General features: G+C 35.0%; 1 protein-coding gene across 1 annotated transcript in view; it reads left to right on the top strand.

Moving 5' to 3' along the window:
• Nucleotides 1–12,973, top strand: part of SRFBP1 (serum response factor binding protein 1) — a 67,410-nt gene that overhangs the window by 18,970 nt on the left and 35,467 nt on the right. The window contains exons 2-3 of the mRNA XM_082302105.1: nucleotides 3,496–3,584; nucleotides 4,559–4,631. Of these exons, the coding sequence (XP_082158231.1) occupies nucleotides 3,496–3,584; nucleotides 4,559–4,631 (162 nt within the window). The remainder of the gene's footprint in view (nucleotides 1–3,495; nucleotides 3,585–4,558; nucleotides 4,632–12,973) is intronic.

The raw sequence follows: 12,973 nt of genomic DNA, 5'->3' as shown, positions 1-12,973 counted from the left end.
CTGTGCTCTTGGTTTGCCCTTTTTTGAAGGGGCAGCAGCAGCTACCATCTGCCTATGGCTTAAAATGGTTTGCATGCCGCTGGCTGGTACATGTCACACTTTGTGGCAGTGCTTACTGCAGGTGGCAAGCTGTTGGGTTGATGGATGCCTCTCTTCTGTGGAATGCCATTAGTTATAGAAATTTTCTGCATTTCATCTTTGTTTAGCATCAGTAGTAATATAAATACATTATTCTGTGAAGAGGCACAGTGCCGCAGGGATAAATTTTGTTTATAACCATAGCTTTTGAAATACGCTTATGTGCATTCATGCTAGTATATGTTACTACCTAGGCTTGTTTTTAAAAGTGAGTTAATTTCTTTTATGATTTCTTTTAGTTTTAATAATTGATATGTAATTTATATCTATTCGTACTTTGGTGTTACCTATTATTAATAATTTGCAAACACAGAGGTTTGGTAGCATTAATGAATAAGAATGGCTTAATTGTCTTGTAAATAGTGTTTCCCAACAAAATAAAGAAGTGTCTTCAACAAAGGAAAGCATCTGTTGTTCTTTGTTCAGAGAAATCCTTGAAGTGGTTATTTCCACATACAGTTGCAGACTTCCTTAATTTCCAGGAACCCTAGATCCTATTGATAGAAGAAATTGTTTGGTTTGTGTTTTGCTTGTTTATAGTTATTCTTTTGTGCTTACTGTGACTGCTGAGTAGATTAAAAATCCTTATTGCCTTGTCTTAAAGCTTAGTTAAGTGTGATCCTGACTTACACTGCAGCCTTTTTATGTTTCAGTGCAAAGACTTCTCCTTCTCTTACTGTCTTTTCTTAAGGTATTTATAAAAAATACCTTATTATGAATAAATATTTATTATTTTTTGAAAGTCATGACTGTTCTTGGTATGGGTTTTTTGGTTTTGTTTAGTTTTGTTGGGGTTTTTTTTACTGATGGCAAAGTTGCCTCTCTCACTTTGTAACACAAGAGACCAGGGGCTACCCTGGTGGTCTAAGCATTGTTTCAGGCACACTGTGAATCTGAAGCTAAACTTTTTTGATTGCTTTCCCAAAGAGCCGACTGCTTTCTTGAGAACGGTATGAGTACTTCCAAGAACACAGTTGATGCATACTGTCCCGTGTGAAAGAAGTGACTGGATTACATAAATTGATATTCCTCGTCTGCCAAAGAGCGAATACCTTCCCTCATTCCTGCTGTCGGGTCTATACAGCCTTCATTGGCTGGCAGCAGAGGAGGCTGGAGTTTGGCTCTTGTAGGCCCTGGAAACATGTTGTGTGTGCATTAATATTTCTAATAAAAAATAAATGACAAAATATTTTTGAGAGAAAGTTAAATATACTTCATGTTTGCATACACAGTAACTAATATGTAAAGTATGAGTTACTTAAACTCCAGTATGTTTCTAGCTTGTGGATGTTTCTAGTGGTTATTAAAAAAAATAGAGAATAAAAAACCCCAAACTCAAAACAACCCCCTCTCCCCAGACTTTCTAAGAAGGCATACCCAGTTTGCATCTGACATTCCAAACTCACTAAATGTACATAGTATCAAAGAGGTATTCAAGCAGAAGCTGCATTATTTTTCTTCCTTTTAGAAGATGAGGTACTATAGGGACCTATGATAATCTCCTTCAGTGTCTTTTAAAACAGAAATATCTGCATGCCTTGATGGCAAATGGTAATGTTATGGATTTGTTCCTTAGCATGGTAAAGACTTGAGCAGTGCTGCTGTATAGCAGAAACTTGGCACTTAAGTGTTTCTTGGTATGTGGTTTCTGCTGTAAACTGAAATAGAAATGATTTTGTAGGTAGACCTGTGTGTAGTTCCTTCTGCTAGAGTAACTAAGGTAAGTACGGACCTTTGCTGTAACAATTTTTGGAACGCGAGACCACTTTTAGGTTAGTTGTTTCATCCCACAAACCTTCTACCTTTTCATTTCTCATGGTGTAAGTGGCTAACGCTGCCCCCCGTACAATTCCCCTCCCTTGATTCTCAGAGGAGCACTGCTCCCCATGTTCCTTGTCTTCCCTGGCAGAGGTAGGGGCATGTACGCCTCTCTAGAAGTTGTTTTGCTCTGATTCAGCCCTCAGTTAAGCCACTGCTGAATACAGTTCAGGGCTTAACAACTTGATTGAGTCAGTAACCTAAGCTACAAACATAATCATTAGTGCAAAGTATGTGGTTTTTTTGTTTGTTTGTTTGTTTTTTAGTATCATCTTTATGGTCTCTGCACAGGGTGTATATATACTAGCCAGACTCCCCATGACAGGTGTGAAATACAGCTCTGCGAGCTTTGAAGTTTTTTCTTTTCCTTTTTTTTTTTGTTCAGTTTAGGTTTATAGTAGTGATATTCCTGGTGGACTTGACTAGATGGTGCAGTCATCATCAATCTATCATTTTGATGTTATCTCTGAGAAATTAGAATAGAAATCTGATGTAAAGAACTTTATTGAGAAAGAGGTGCCAACTTAATTTTGAAACTTATCCCACTGGATCAATTTATGATAAATTTGGCCTTTGTCAGGAAGACTGATTATTTTTGTTTGTTTTAGTATTTCGTGTTATACTAAGTTAAACTATTAAATATAAAATCTTAATAGACATAGTATGATATATATGAATAAATAAGGGGGAAGTTGAGTTGTAAAAAAAAGGGTCACCACTGACTCCCTGTATCTCTGAAACGTTCATCATTGGCAAGACAGCACCTGGGCATAAAGTTTTTCATTATGGAATTTAATTGCAAACATTGGGAAGATTTCTTTGTTCATCCTGTCTGTCTAATAATAATGAAAATTCTCTTTCTTTGTTACTGGAGTGAGTAGTAAGACCAAAATATCATTGTCAAATTTTCTTTAAAACTGCCTGCTTTACATTTAGGAATAGAGTACTGGGTAGGATGGCAAATTGAGACAGACTGTAGCAAGTTAGAAATCACTTGGATTTTTGTTTTCAACAAAAATTAATTCAAGATACATAAAAGAATTTCGTATCTCAAATTCTGTTCCATCATGAATAATGTTTATTTTGAGAGTCTTTCCTTAATACTTCAAAGTGTTTCATAATGAAAATGCTTTTATGTATTATACACCAATTGACTTAATCTACTGCTGGCTGTTTCACTGGGACAAAAATAAGCCAAGTGAAGGCAAAAGGTGAGACTTTTCAAATCTCTAGCTCAGTCTAGCTCTAAGAATAATATTAAAATATGGCTAGTTAGGAATGTCTTGTCTTCTGTTTAGACCTCAGACGCATTTTTAGACTGTTGGTTGTTCTTCCTCTGATGTTTATGGCAGCAGTTTGATTTTAATGGAAATCTGAATTCATTTGAAATGGGATTTGGTTAGCAGGGAAATGCACTCTTTTTTCAAAAATAGTTCTTTGTTGAACTAATTTCTAAAATTTAAGTTAATGTAATGAATGTATTGTATATGGAACGTAATCAAGGAAAACACTTTATAATGTCTTCCATATTTCTCACAGGTTGTGAAGATGAGAAAAGATGTGAAGAAGGCCAGAGTCCTGACTATTCGCAGACTAACCAGACACATCGGGAAATTAAAATTGAAAAAGTCAGTTTTAAATAATAGTGTTCCTGTTTGTGTTTTTATAAATGAGGTAGTATTTTAATTGTTTTCACAAAAACAGAAAAGTGGGTGAAAAATGTACTACATTTAAAACTTAAGGCACTAAAATACCTAAATTCTGTTTGTCTTATTTTTACATCATTTTAGACTAAAAATACTAACTAGAAGGAGTTTCATAAAGCAGAATTGGAATGACTTTTTGTAGTGGGATTTAATGTATTGGAAGGTTATCTGAATCAGCTACAGAACCTTTTACAGCACTTACAGAAGTGTCAGATTTGATTTTTTTGGTTATTCTGTTGTTAAAGTTAAGTTTCACCATGTTTTCTCACTGCAGTTGTCTTCAAGATTGTGTAACAAAAAATACTTTCAGTTTGCATAGATATACAGGTCATACTTGATTTTTCGTCATTACTATTAATGAATTCTTATATAAACAGTTTAAACAATATTTAGTAGATTATACTTCTAAAGATTATTGGTGCAACATAATACTTATTTGAGTCTTTTTTGTCTTATTTGAGACAGTAGGAGATACATCTTTTACTGTGTTCATAGTGTAAATTGAGCATACTCTTCTCTCACAATTTTAGCAAGTTGTACCATATAAGAAGCAAACCCAATGAACTTCCATATTTAAATATTTCGGATCTTAAAGTATAATAGTATTTGAGACACTAGTGTCACCTATTGTTGATATGAATTGTGGTTTACTTTTTTTCAATACAGTAACATTGTTTTTCACATTGTTCTGCTAAATCCTCAGTGTTTCCTCCACTGTTCAAAACAGCAAAAGCGTTAGGCTGTGTTCAGCTCTTTGCTAAAGTGTTCATGTGACAATAAGGGATTGTGTTTATGCTCCATCTCCTGATTTTTTTATTTTGCTATTTAGTATTGCCAGTAAGGAAATAAAGTAACTAAACTGAGATTTTCTTAATAAAGATAGACTTCATTTGCAGGGGTTCAGAAGACTTGAAATTAAAGAACCAAAAACGAGTTGAGAGATTAATAGAAGAAATCCATGCCATGAAGGTAATGCCATGTTTAGATATTTCAATATTAGAGGCAGTTATTTTAGTAACTGAAAGTTTTGTCTGTTCTCTGCTGCTGCCTTACTGAAACTTAAAGTATTTTCAGAGTAAGCTTGAACATTAACACAACCAGAAAATGGTGAATATTTGCATTTGTCAGAGTGTTAGACAGTTTGAGTCTTAAGCTTTCCAGGCTAAACATGAATTTGCTTAGCAGTGTGTGGTGTTCGAAGTTTTTACTGTAACATTAAAGCACAGAATTTAAAGTTCTCATGGCGCTCAGGAGTATGGGGAGGCATTTTGTGTGTCTGACAGTACAGTATTGGTATTGTCTGTTCTCCAAGCTCTAAACATCATGCCATTTGTATTTAATTCTGTTACAGTTTCAAATTGTGTCTGCAAGGGAGTGGCAATGCTTGAGTCAAATCTTTTTTTTATTTTCAGCCTTGCTGTCAATTGATAGTTTTTGTATCTTATATGTTATGACATCAAGAAAATGCTTCAGAAATTTTATTACTTCATAATGATTTGTGCTGATCTCTCCATTTGAGTTGATACTACATAAAATTATGTGTGCTGAAATGAGTTATGAATTCCAGTCATAAGGGTTGAGCACAAGAGTCATGTATAGGCCATGAAAAATGTTTTCTCACAATATGGCTGTTTTGATTGTTTACTTGATAACTGTAGTTGATAACTGTAGTGATTAAATCACTCTTACTATTGCGTGCAATTCTGGGAGGTTCTTTTTTTTTAACATTACTGTCTTCCTTTCCTCAACCTTGCGGAGATCTATCTTAGTCTTCAAAAAAAGCTAGCAACAGGAAAGGCTTCATTGACCAAGTTAGATGTGCTGTGTGCCAGATCAGGTAGAATCATATGGATTTTTAGCTTAATACTTACAGTAAGAGTCCTCATAAACCAGTAAAAAGGAAAAGAAAGCAGACAGCACTTCTCAAACACCATGACAGTAATACTGAGGCACTCTGCTTTAATGACTTGCCATCAGTATTAAACTTGGTCTTGTATTTGCTCATTTTTCTCTCTCTCCTTTTTTTTTTTAAGTTTTTAAAATTTTTTTTAATGGCAAGTTTGTGTGTCTCAGTTCCTAAGAGAATATCTCAAGGGATCAGGTGTGCTGGAGCACTGAGCTCAAAAGTCCATGTTTTATGGGGCTTTTGTGAGTGTTTGTGAGAGGGTTTCACTGCAAGATTTGTTCTGCATGCATTTACCAGGAGTCTTTGTTTTGTCCACATTGTGCTTTTCCTTCCAGGATTGGCTCATGCAGACATCTTAAAGTGTGCCTGCACTCAGGACTGTATTGGCCAAGTACATTCAAGTGTTGCTTCAGTTGGCATGAATACGTACAGGGCTTGTAAGTGGTAGCTTTAAGAGTGGTTGTCAAGGGAGGATAGATTTATAGTCCAGAGAGCTGAAGGCAAATTTTACTCTGAAATACTTTGTAGAAAGGGAGGAATCTTCAAAGTAAGCAGCTGAGAAGGAAAAACTCTCCCACTTCTTGGGCAGATATCTAGTAAATGCACTTGGTTATCTGAAATTTTAAGTGCTGTAGATTGACTTTATTGTTAAAAAAAATGCACCATTATATTAATATTTCAATAGGAAAAATGTTGGGTTACTTGGAGATTTTTAGTCTTTAAAAATGCACGAATTGACACGTACTAGCTGTACTGTGTATTTTTTTCTTAGATGACAGAAAAATTTCTGTTTCTTATGAATCAGAAGCTAAAAGGCACTAGTTGTTTACGTATTTTTTTAACCACTGTTGATTTCTAGAATAACAGAGATTTTTAGAGATGGAATAGAAATACTCTTCATTCATCATGGAAAAAGTAAAAAAGACAGCTTTCACACCAGCTGGTAATGTTCTTTCAGATGAGTGGATGATTTTATATTGGTGAAGCCTCAGTATCAGCAGCCTTTTGTCCTAAGTTATTGATCATACGATTTGTAAAAAACACTTTCACATAACTCCAATTAGGAATTTGAGAATTTTAAGGAAAGATTGGAGAGAATAGAAATAGGAAGAGATCTATAGAGTTGCAATTTAGAGCAGGCTTGAATTATTCTAGATTATTTTAGCAGTTTTAGTGTCTGGATCTCAAACACATGCCAGAAGAGATTCAAAATCCTTTCAAAATTGGTGGTCTGTGTGCAGGACATAGCAATTGTTCCTGTTCTGTTAACACCAAGTTGTCCATGAACTTCTCCTCACATGTTTTGTATAAGAAAAAATCTCTGACTTCAAAGTCTCTTACTGAATGATTAGTCTTGAGGAGCTGCAAACTGCAAAGAGCAATTCAGTGGAAAAGAAAAAAATCCAAGAAAATAATTACATCAGCCAAAGTGGTTTGGAGCCAGAAAGTGGACATTACACCAAAGTCCAATAGCGTGTGTATTTTCAGGACAAAAGATTTATTGAAGTGGTTACTTAGAACTTCTGGAAATTCTTTATTGATTGGAGGCATGAAGGCTTTCTGTAGGTTGAAGAAAATAGTACAGAATTTTTTTGAGGTTTTCCCAGTTGCCAAAGGCATCTCTTTCTAAACATCAGTCCTTTTTTCTTCCATCTGTCAAGGACAAACCCAGACCTCCTTTCTCCTTGTCATATATCCAGAAGACAAAAAAAAAGCCTTCTGAGGACTGTTGGCAACAAAGTCTTTGGAAGGACTTTATATGTTCTGATTACCTCAGAAGGCATTATTGGGGGATTCCATTTTACAGGGAATTTGTTTCAATCTCAGGGAAGAAAGACTGAAATTCTGGAGTCTTGAAAGAGGTGTCTGTTTTACTGAAGCTTTTAATGCAATGGCTTAAGTTTCTCTTATTCAGAAAAAATATCTAATGGTTTGAAATCCTAATTAGGGAGAATTCTTTGCCTTCTTAAGAATTATGTTCCTCAGTTCAACTGCCTGTTAACCCACAAACTTTTTGTACTAATTAATTTACTTGGGGAATCTGTTTCTTGGTTAGCTGTGTTTCAATATGGCTGCTGCTACTTTGTGGAACAAATGTTGTCTTTCATCCAGGCTGTAACCAAAAAACCCAAAGCACACCCAAGGAAAACCATCCCAGTTGCCTGATGGTGCAATGCTTAGAGACTGCCTGCAGCTCAGCAGGACTTTTCTGAATGAAACAGATTTGAACTTTCAGTTACAAGATTTTAACTTCTCTTTCTAGAGTGGATCTTTACTAACTACAGTAGATACAATAGATACAGTATAATATACTGTTATACTGTATAATATATATACAGTATAATAATGCTGTAGATACAATAGGAAAGACAAAATGCTTGCTGTTACTAAATGTTGCCACTTACTCTCAGGGATGCTATTTTCCTGTCCTCAATTAAATTCTGAACAGACAGTGCTGACATAATATCACTATAAATACACTGTTTCCTAGGAATGAGACGATATAAGATGCTTTTACTTCTTAGGTTTAATACTCCTGTCCCTGTCTTTTTTTAATATGCTCTGTGTAGTCACATATGCACAGAGCATATATTCTGTGTATTGAATATCTGCATATATTGAAAATCTATGAAGTGTTGGTGCTGGGCTGTATTGGAAAACCTTTTGTTACTTGAATTTGTAAATATTACCTATTGTATTATTGTTAGAATGACAATTTTTTATTCTCTGTATTTGCATTGTTAGAACTGAAGAATAAAAAAACTTAACTGGCAAATACAATTAAAAGTGTCTCAAGCACAACAATCAGAAGTAAACATTGTGAGAAATGAGAGCAGTTAAAAGTTCAGCTACATGGGTGCAGGAACTGGGTTAATTGGTTTCAGGAGTTCTCAAAGCTATTGGAATAATACATTGGTTTTTGAGTTCTTCAGTTTTCATTTTTCCAAAAGAGTATAAAATACTTATTCAACAATTCACGAAAGATGGGAGAAAAGAACGGTATGACCTTTTCTAGTCCTCTATTATGATACTACTACTTTGAAATACCAACTTGTGTGTACTTACAGGTATTTCTTTGCTTGCTTGTCAGGCTTGATGATACTATGAAAATGGATTAATTATCCATGGTAGAGTGCTACTTATCATATTTAAGAAGCTATTATTTTTTGAAAGTTTCTGTACACAAAAATAACAGGTTGTCTGGTAATTTTGTACCAATGTGTAGCTTACCTTGAGTTACTTGAATTTCTTGGCTGAAGTAAGACCTTAATATATTCGTTGTTTCTTTACCACGTGTCTAGGAGTACTTTTGCCTTTAACTTACAGCAAAAACCTTGGCATTATGGAAGGTGTTGCTATAGCAATATCATGTTTGGAGGATGCCCTTTAAGAAAAGATGGACAACAGGCAACTTGCAGTGCTTGAAGGAAAAATGCCTTCCAGTTGTTACGAATGAGCAGCAGTTGGTTTCAGCCATTTTCAAGTGTCTTGGAAAGATATGTTCTCTATCTAGAAAATTATCACTGGAGAAACAGATTAGTTAATACAATGAAGGTGTTTTTATCATGGAATAAAATCACAGTATTTATCATGGAATGATTAATTTAATACAAGAGATGCAGGAAAAAATAATACTTTGCATTGTTTTCTTTCAGTTTCATATTCTAGCAAGATGTTAACAGAAGTAGACTTAAATATTAACTCCATTATTAAAGTTTTGAAAGCCAAATTGGTTTATAAAAGTAGAACTTCAGTTTGAAGGATGTTTTCACACTCTTTGTCCTTGGAACAACAATCACGCAATTTCCTGAAAGTAACAGTGGTAAGGTTGAGAACAGGGCTGGGTAACTGATGATTTTTGTAGTAGGTCAGCTTAAGGAACTTGGTAGGTTTTTCAGTATGGCCTTTTTGTGTGGAATTTTTATATTCTGAAATACCAGGCTTTTTCATAAAGTTTTTTGTCGTTTTCTTTTACCAGTAGTGTTTTCTTGGTTAATGGTTTCATCTTTTATAACTTGGGTTTCAGTTAACATCTTGCCGTAAAATTGTCTTAAGTCAGGTGGGAACTAATGCATTTTTTTGCTTTTTCTTTCTCCTAGCATGTGTTTCCAACAGTCTTGCATATTTTCTTTTAAAATAGATAGCAAACATTCATCTTAATGTTACAGAATCTTTAACCTGTAAAAGTTTTTGTAAGAGTAATGGGAAGTGCTTGAACTTCAGTGTAATCAGCCTAAGAACAGTCCTTGATGCTTCTCTACAAAAGGCAGAGGCAGGGGTGGTTCAGTTTTCACAATGGTGTGGGCCAAATGCCACTTGTATACCATTTTAGGGAAGGAAGAAGGGCTAGAACGCAAAGTTTTTCAGCCCTCCTTCAGTGGAGCGGTCCAGATCCTTGCATGTCTGACTTTTTATCCATGCATGATGCATTCCTCTGCAGTAATGCAGGATTCTTGGGACTTTGAGTGGCAGATACATCCACTTGTGCATTGGTCAGGCGTACACACGCGAGGAGTCAGGCACTCTTAGGAAACACAAAAGTTTGCTGCTTGTGCTCTCAACAGCACATCCTACTTTGCCAGTGGCAGTTCATTGCTGTTTTGAACAATGTATGCCTTAGTAAGGAGGATTATTTCTGTTAAACAAACTGAATATTAATTTCATGACTATCTAAAATGATGTCAAGGCTGAAGTAAAAGCTCTCCCAAGTAGGGAGCACAATGTAAAGACCACTTAACATAATGGAGAAGGTGCTGTGGATAAACAGTGTGTTCCTGAGCCTAAATACAAGCAGGAAGTCCACTGAAGGTCGAAGCAAGAACAGACAGCCTGTGAGGAATATAGACACTGTGCCTGAATGCACACAGATGATGTTAATAAAAACAAAACTGATGGATTTTCAAGTACTGTGGAGTGTGAAGCTCTGCAGGAATGGGTTCTGTAGGTATACTGGCAGCAGAAGTAAGGAAAACGAGAGTCCACAGCTGAGTGTGGAGATACAGAAAACAGTGAGATGTTTAATGGTTTTTTTTAATTGATGAATAAGAATGAGGAAGGAATGCCTCACCAGGAACCTACATAAACGTGTCTCCTCAGTACAGCCTCTTTACTTGAATATTCCTACCTATAGCCTTTTCTGATTCTCAAATAGTGAGAAGGCAGGTTGGTATACTCACTGGCTGAATTCTCTTCTTAATTTTCACAGCATTTCATACTCCATCAGTATACATGGCTTCCATTCATATTTATGGTAAAATGAGGAACTCCATACTCAATATTAACTGTTTTCCCAAGCTAGTCTCCTGGTTGCTCCCCCTGCAGGGTCAAAATATGTTGAATGAGCAATCTCAGCATGAGAAAGGTGTAGAATATGATACTTTCTTTTTTTTTTTTTTTTTTCCTAGATAGTGAGCATGAAAGAATACTTAAAGTTTGTAAGAAAGAAAGAAAAATTAGTGTGGGATCTTGTACTGTACAGTTTTAATTTGGAGGAAGAAAATAACTGACAGCCATTCCTACTGTTTTATTACATTATGATAGCAGAAGTTTGTTTGGGTTTTTTTAATATACTGAAATACTGTCCTGGACTACATTAAAAAAATGAGCTGCATTTCTTAAATACAAAAGTCAGTAAAAATATCATCAGCTTCATTTTGAAAATTTAATTGTTGACAAGATACTTAAATAGAAGCAGCTATCATGTGTTTTTTTCTTATGCATTAGATTCCTAGTTACAAAGTCAAAACAGATCACAAGGGCAGCTTTTTGCTGGATTTGAGACAATTTAAGGAAAATATTAAAGTAGGTTCTAAGTGCAGGTTGTCAGCTGACCTAAAAATATGGCTTGCAGATGAAGGTTTTTCAAGTCTTGCATAAGAATTTTACTATCTTATTTTTTGTAAGGATGCAGAATAAGCCATTTTCACTTTTTGAAAAAATAGGGCTTGCAGATGAGATATCATCTCCTTTCTGAATTCTGTGTATTTTCATTGTTTATTTCAATAAAGAGGCAACCTTTGCAATACTATAAAAAAAAAATCAATGCAAAAAAAAATGCCTTTTTGTGAAAATTGACCAGCGATAGCAAAACAAACCACTTATTATTAATCAAAATAATGACAGAAGTGTCAGCTTGTTTTTGCACTCATTTTGAAAATATTTATATGTATTCAAAATAGATATTTTTTTGTTGTTGGCTTCTTTCATCATCCCAACATGCATTTCACTTTATTGCACCAACTTGGGCCTTTTTCTTAAATTTTTCTGTAATTTATGAGAAGCTGAGACAGAAAATAATGTTTCTGTAAGTACGACATACCTTTCCTTTATATTTTGACCATCCTATGCTGAGGTGTAGTAGTAGTCAAGATAAGATGATCCTCATGAGATCTCTGAGGCAGTTCTAATTAATTTCTTGCTGTATGGTAGCTGATCTTTGTACTTAGTTTATTCTGGAGAAGCTAACAAAAATATCTGCAGTAAACAGTGAATCTACTTAGTACGGTGGATCAATATTAAACTATCTAAATATCCTTAATTAACTGTCCTTTTTTGTCCTCCTTCTTCTGAAGAAATTTTCCACAGAAACTAGATCTTTTGTTCTTCATGAATAGAAATTATTCTTTAATATTGTGGTAAAGGTCTTATTCCTATTTCTTCTAATTGAAGGGTTTGTAGTGGGAGAAGGAAGCAATTGGAGATCACTGTGAGTATCTTTATAGTCACTTGGAAATTAATTAATTTGGAATGGTGACTGCAGCTGCTGTGACTCCTTATTGCAACTGATACTTTTGTGTGTAAAATCTTATTTCCCCATGGCTGCCTCCTGCTTAAAAAAAAAGATGAAGTCTGTTTGGGAATGTAATGCTAATGTAAATAGGACTTCAGTGCTGAACAGATGTATTGAGACTTTTATTAAAAGTATGGCTTTAGTGAACACATGGATTAATAGGATGAGGCAGATTAATGGTATCTTTAGGAGATGACAGTCATACCTTGCAAATCAGCGGGAGTTCTTTGAAGGAGTAAATACATAGTAGATATTGTTGATTGAGTCTGTATATTGTTTTATATTATTTTTTAAAAGCTGTTGTCCAGCTTTCTCCAAAGCCTCTAGTGGTTTTATGTGGAATTTTCTACTTTAGTCATAGAGTTAAACATAGTAAGTGAAAGAGAAGAATAGATGCTTGGCTTTCACAGTGTTGGAAAGCTAAAAGTGGAGTTCTGTGCAGATCAGTGCTGGAAATGATTCAGAAAAAGAGAATGAATGACAGAGCTTGACGATTCCAAAATTTTGGGGTAGTGAAGATAGTAATACTAAAACACTGCAGAACTGACCGACTGGGCAATGAAATGACTGAAGAAATTCAATGGTGATAAATGCTAAGTAATATGTGTGATGGGG

Source organism: Coloeus monedula (assembly GCF_965178545.1).
Source record: "Coloeus monedula genome assembly, chromosome: Z".
Taxonomy (NCBI): Eukaryota; Metazoa; Chordata; class Aves; order Passeriformes; family Corvidae; genus Coloeus; species Coloeus monedula.
The sequence above is the reverse complement of the archived record's forward strand: the minus strand, read 5'-3'. Positions and strand labels throughout refer to the sequence as shown.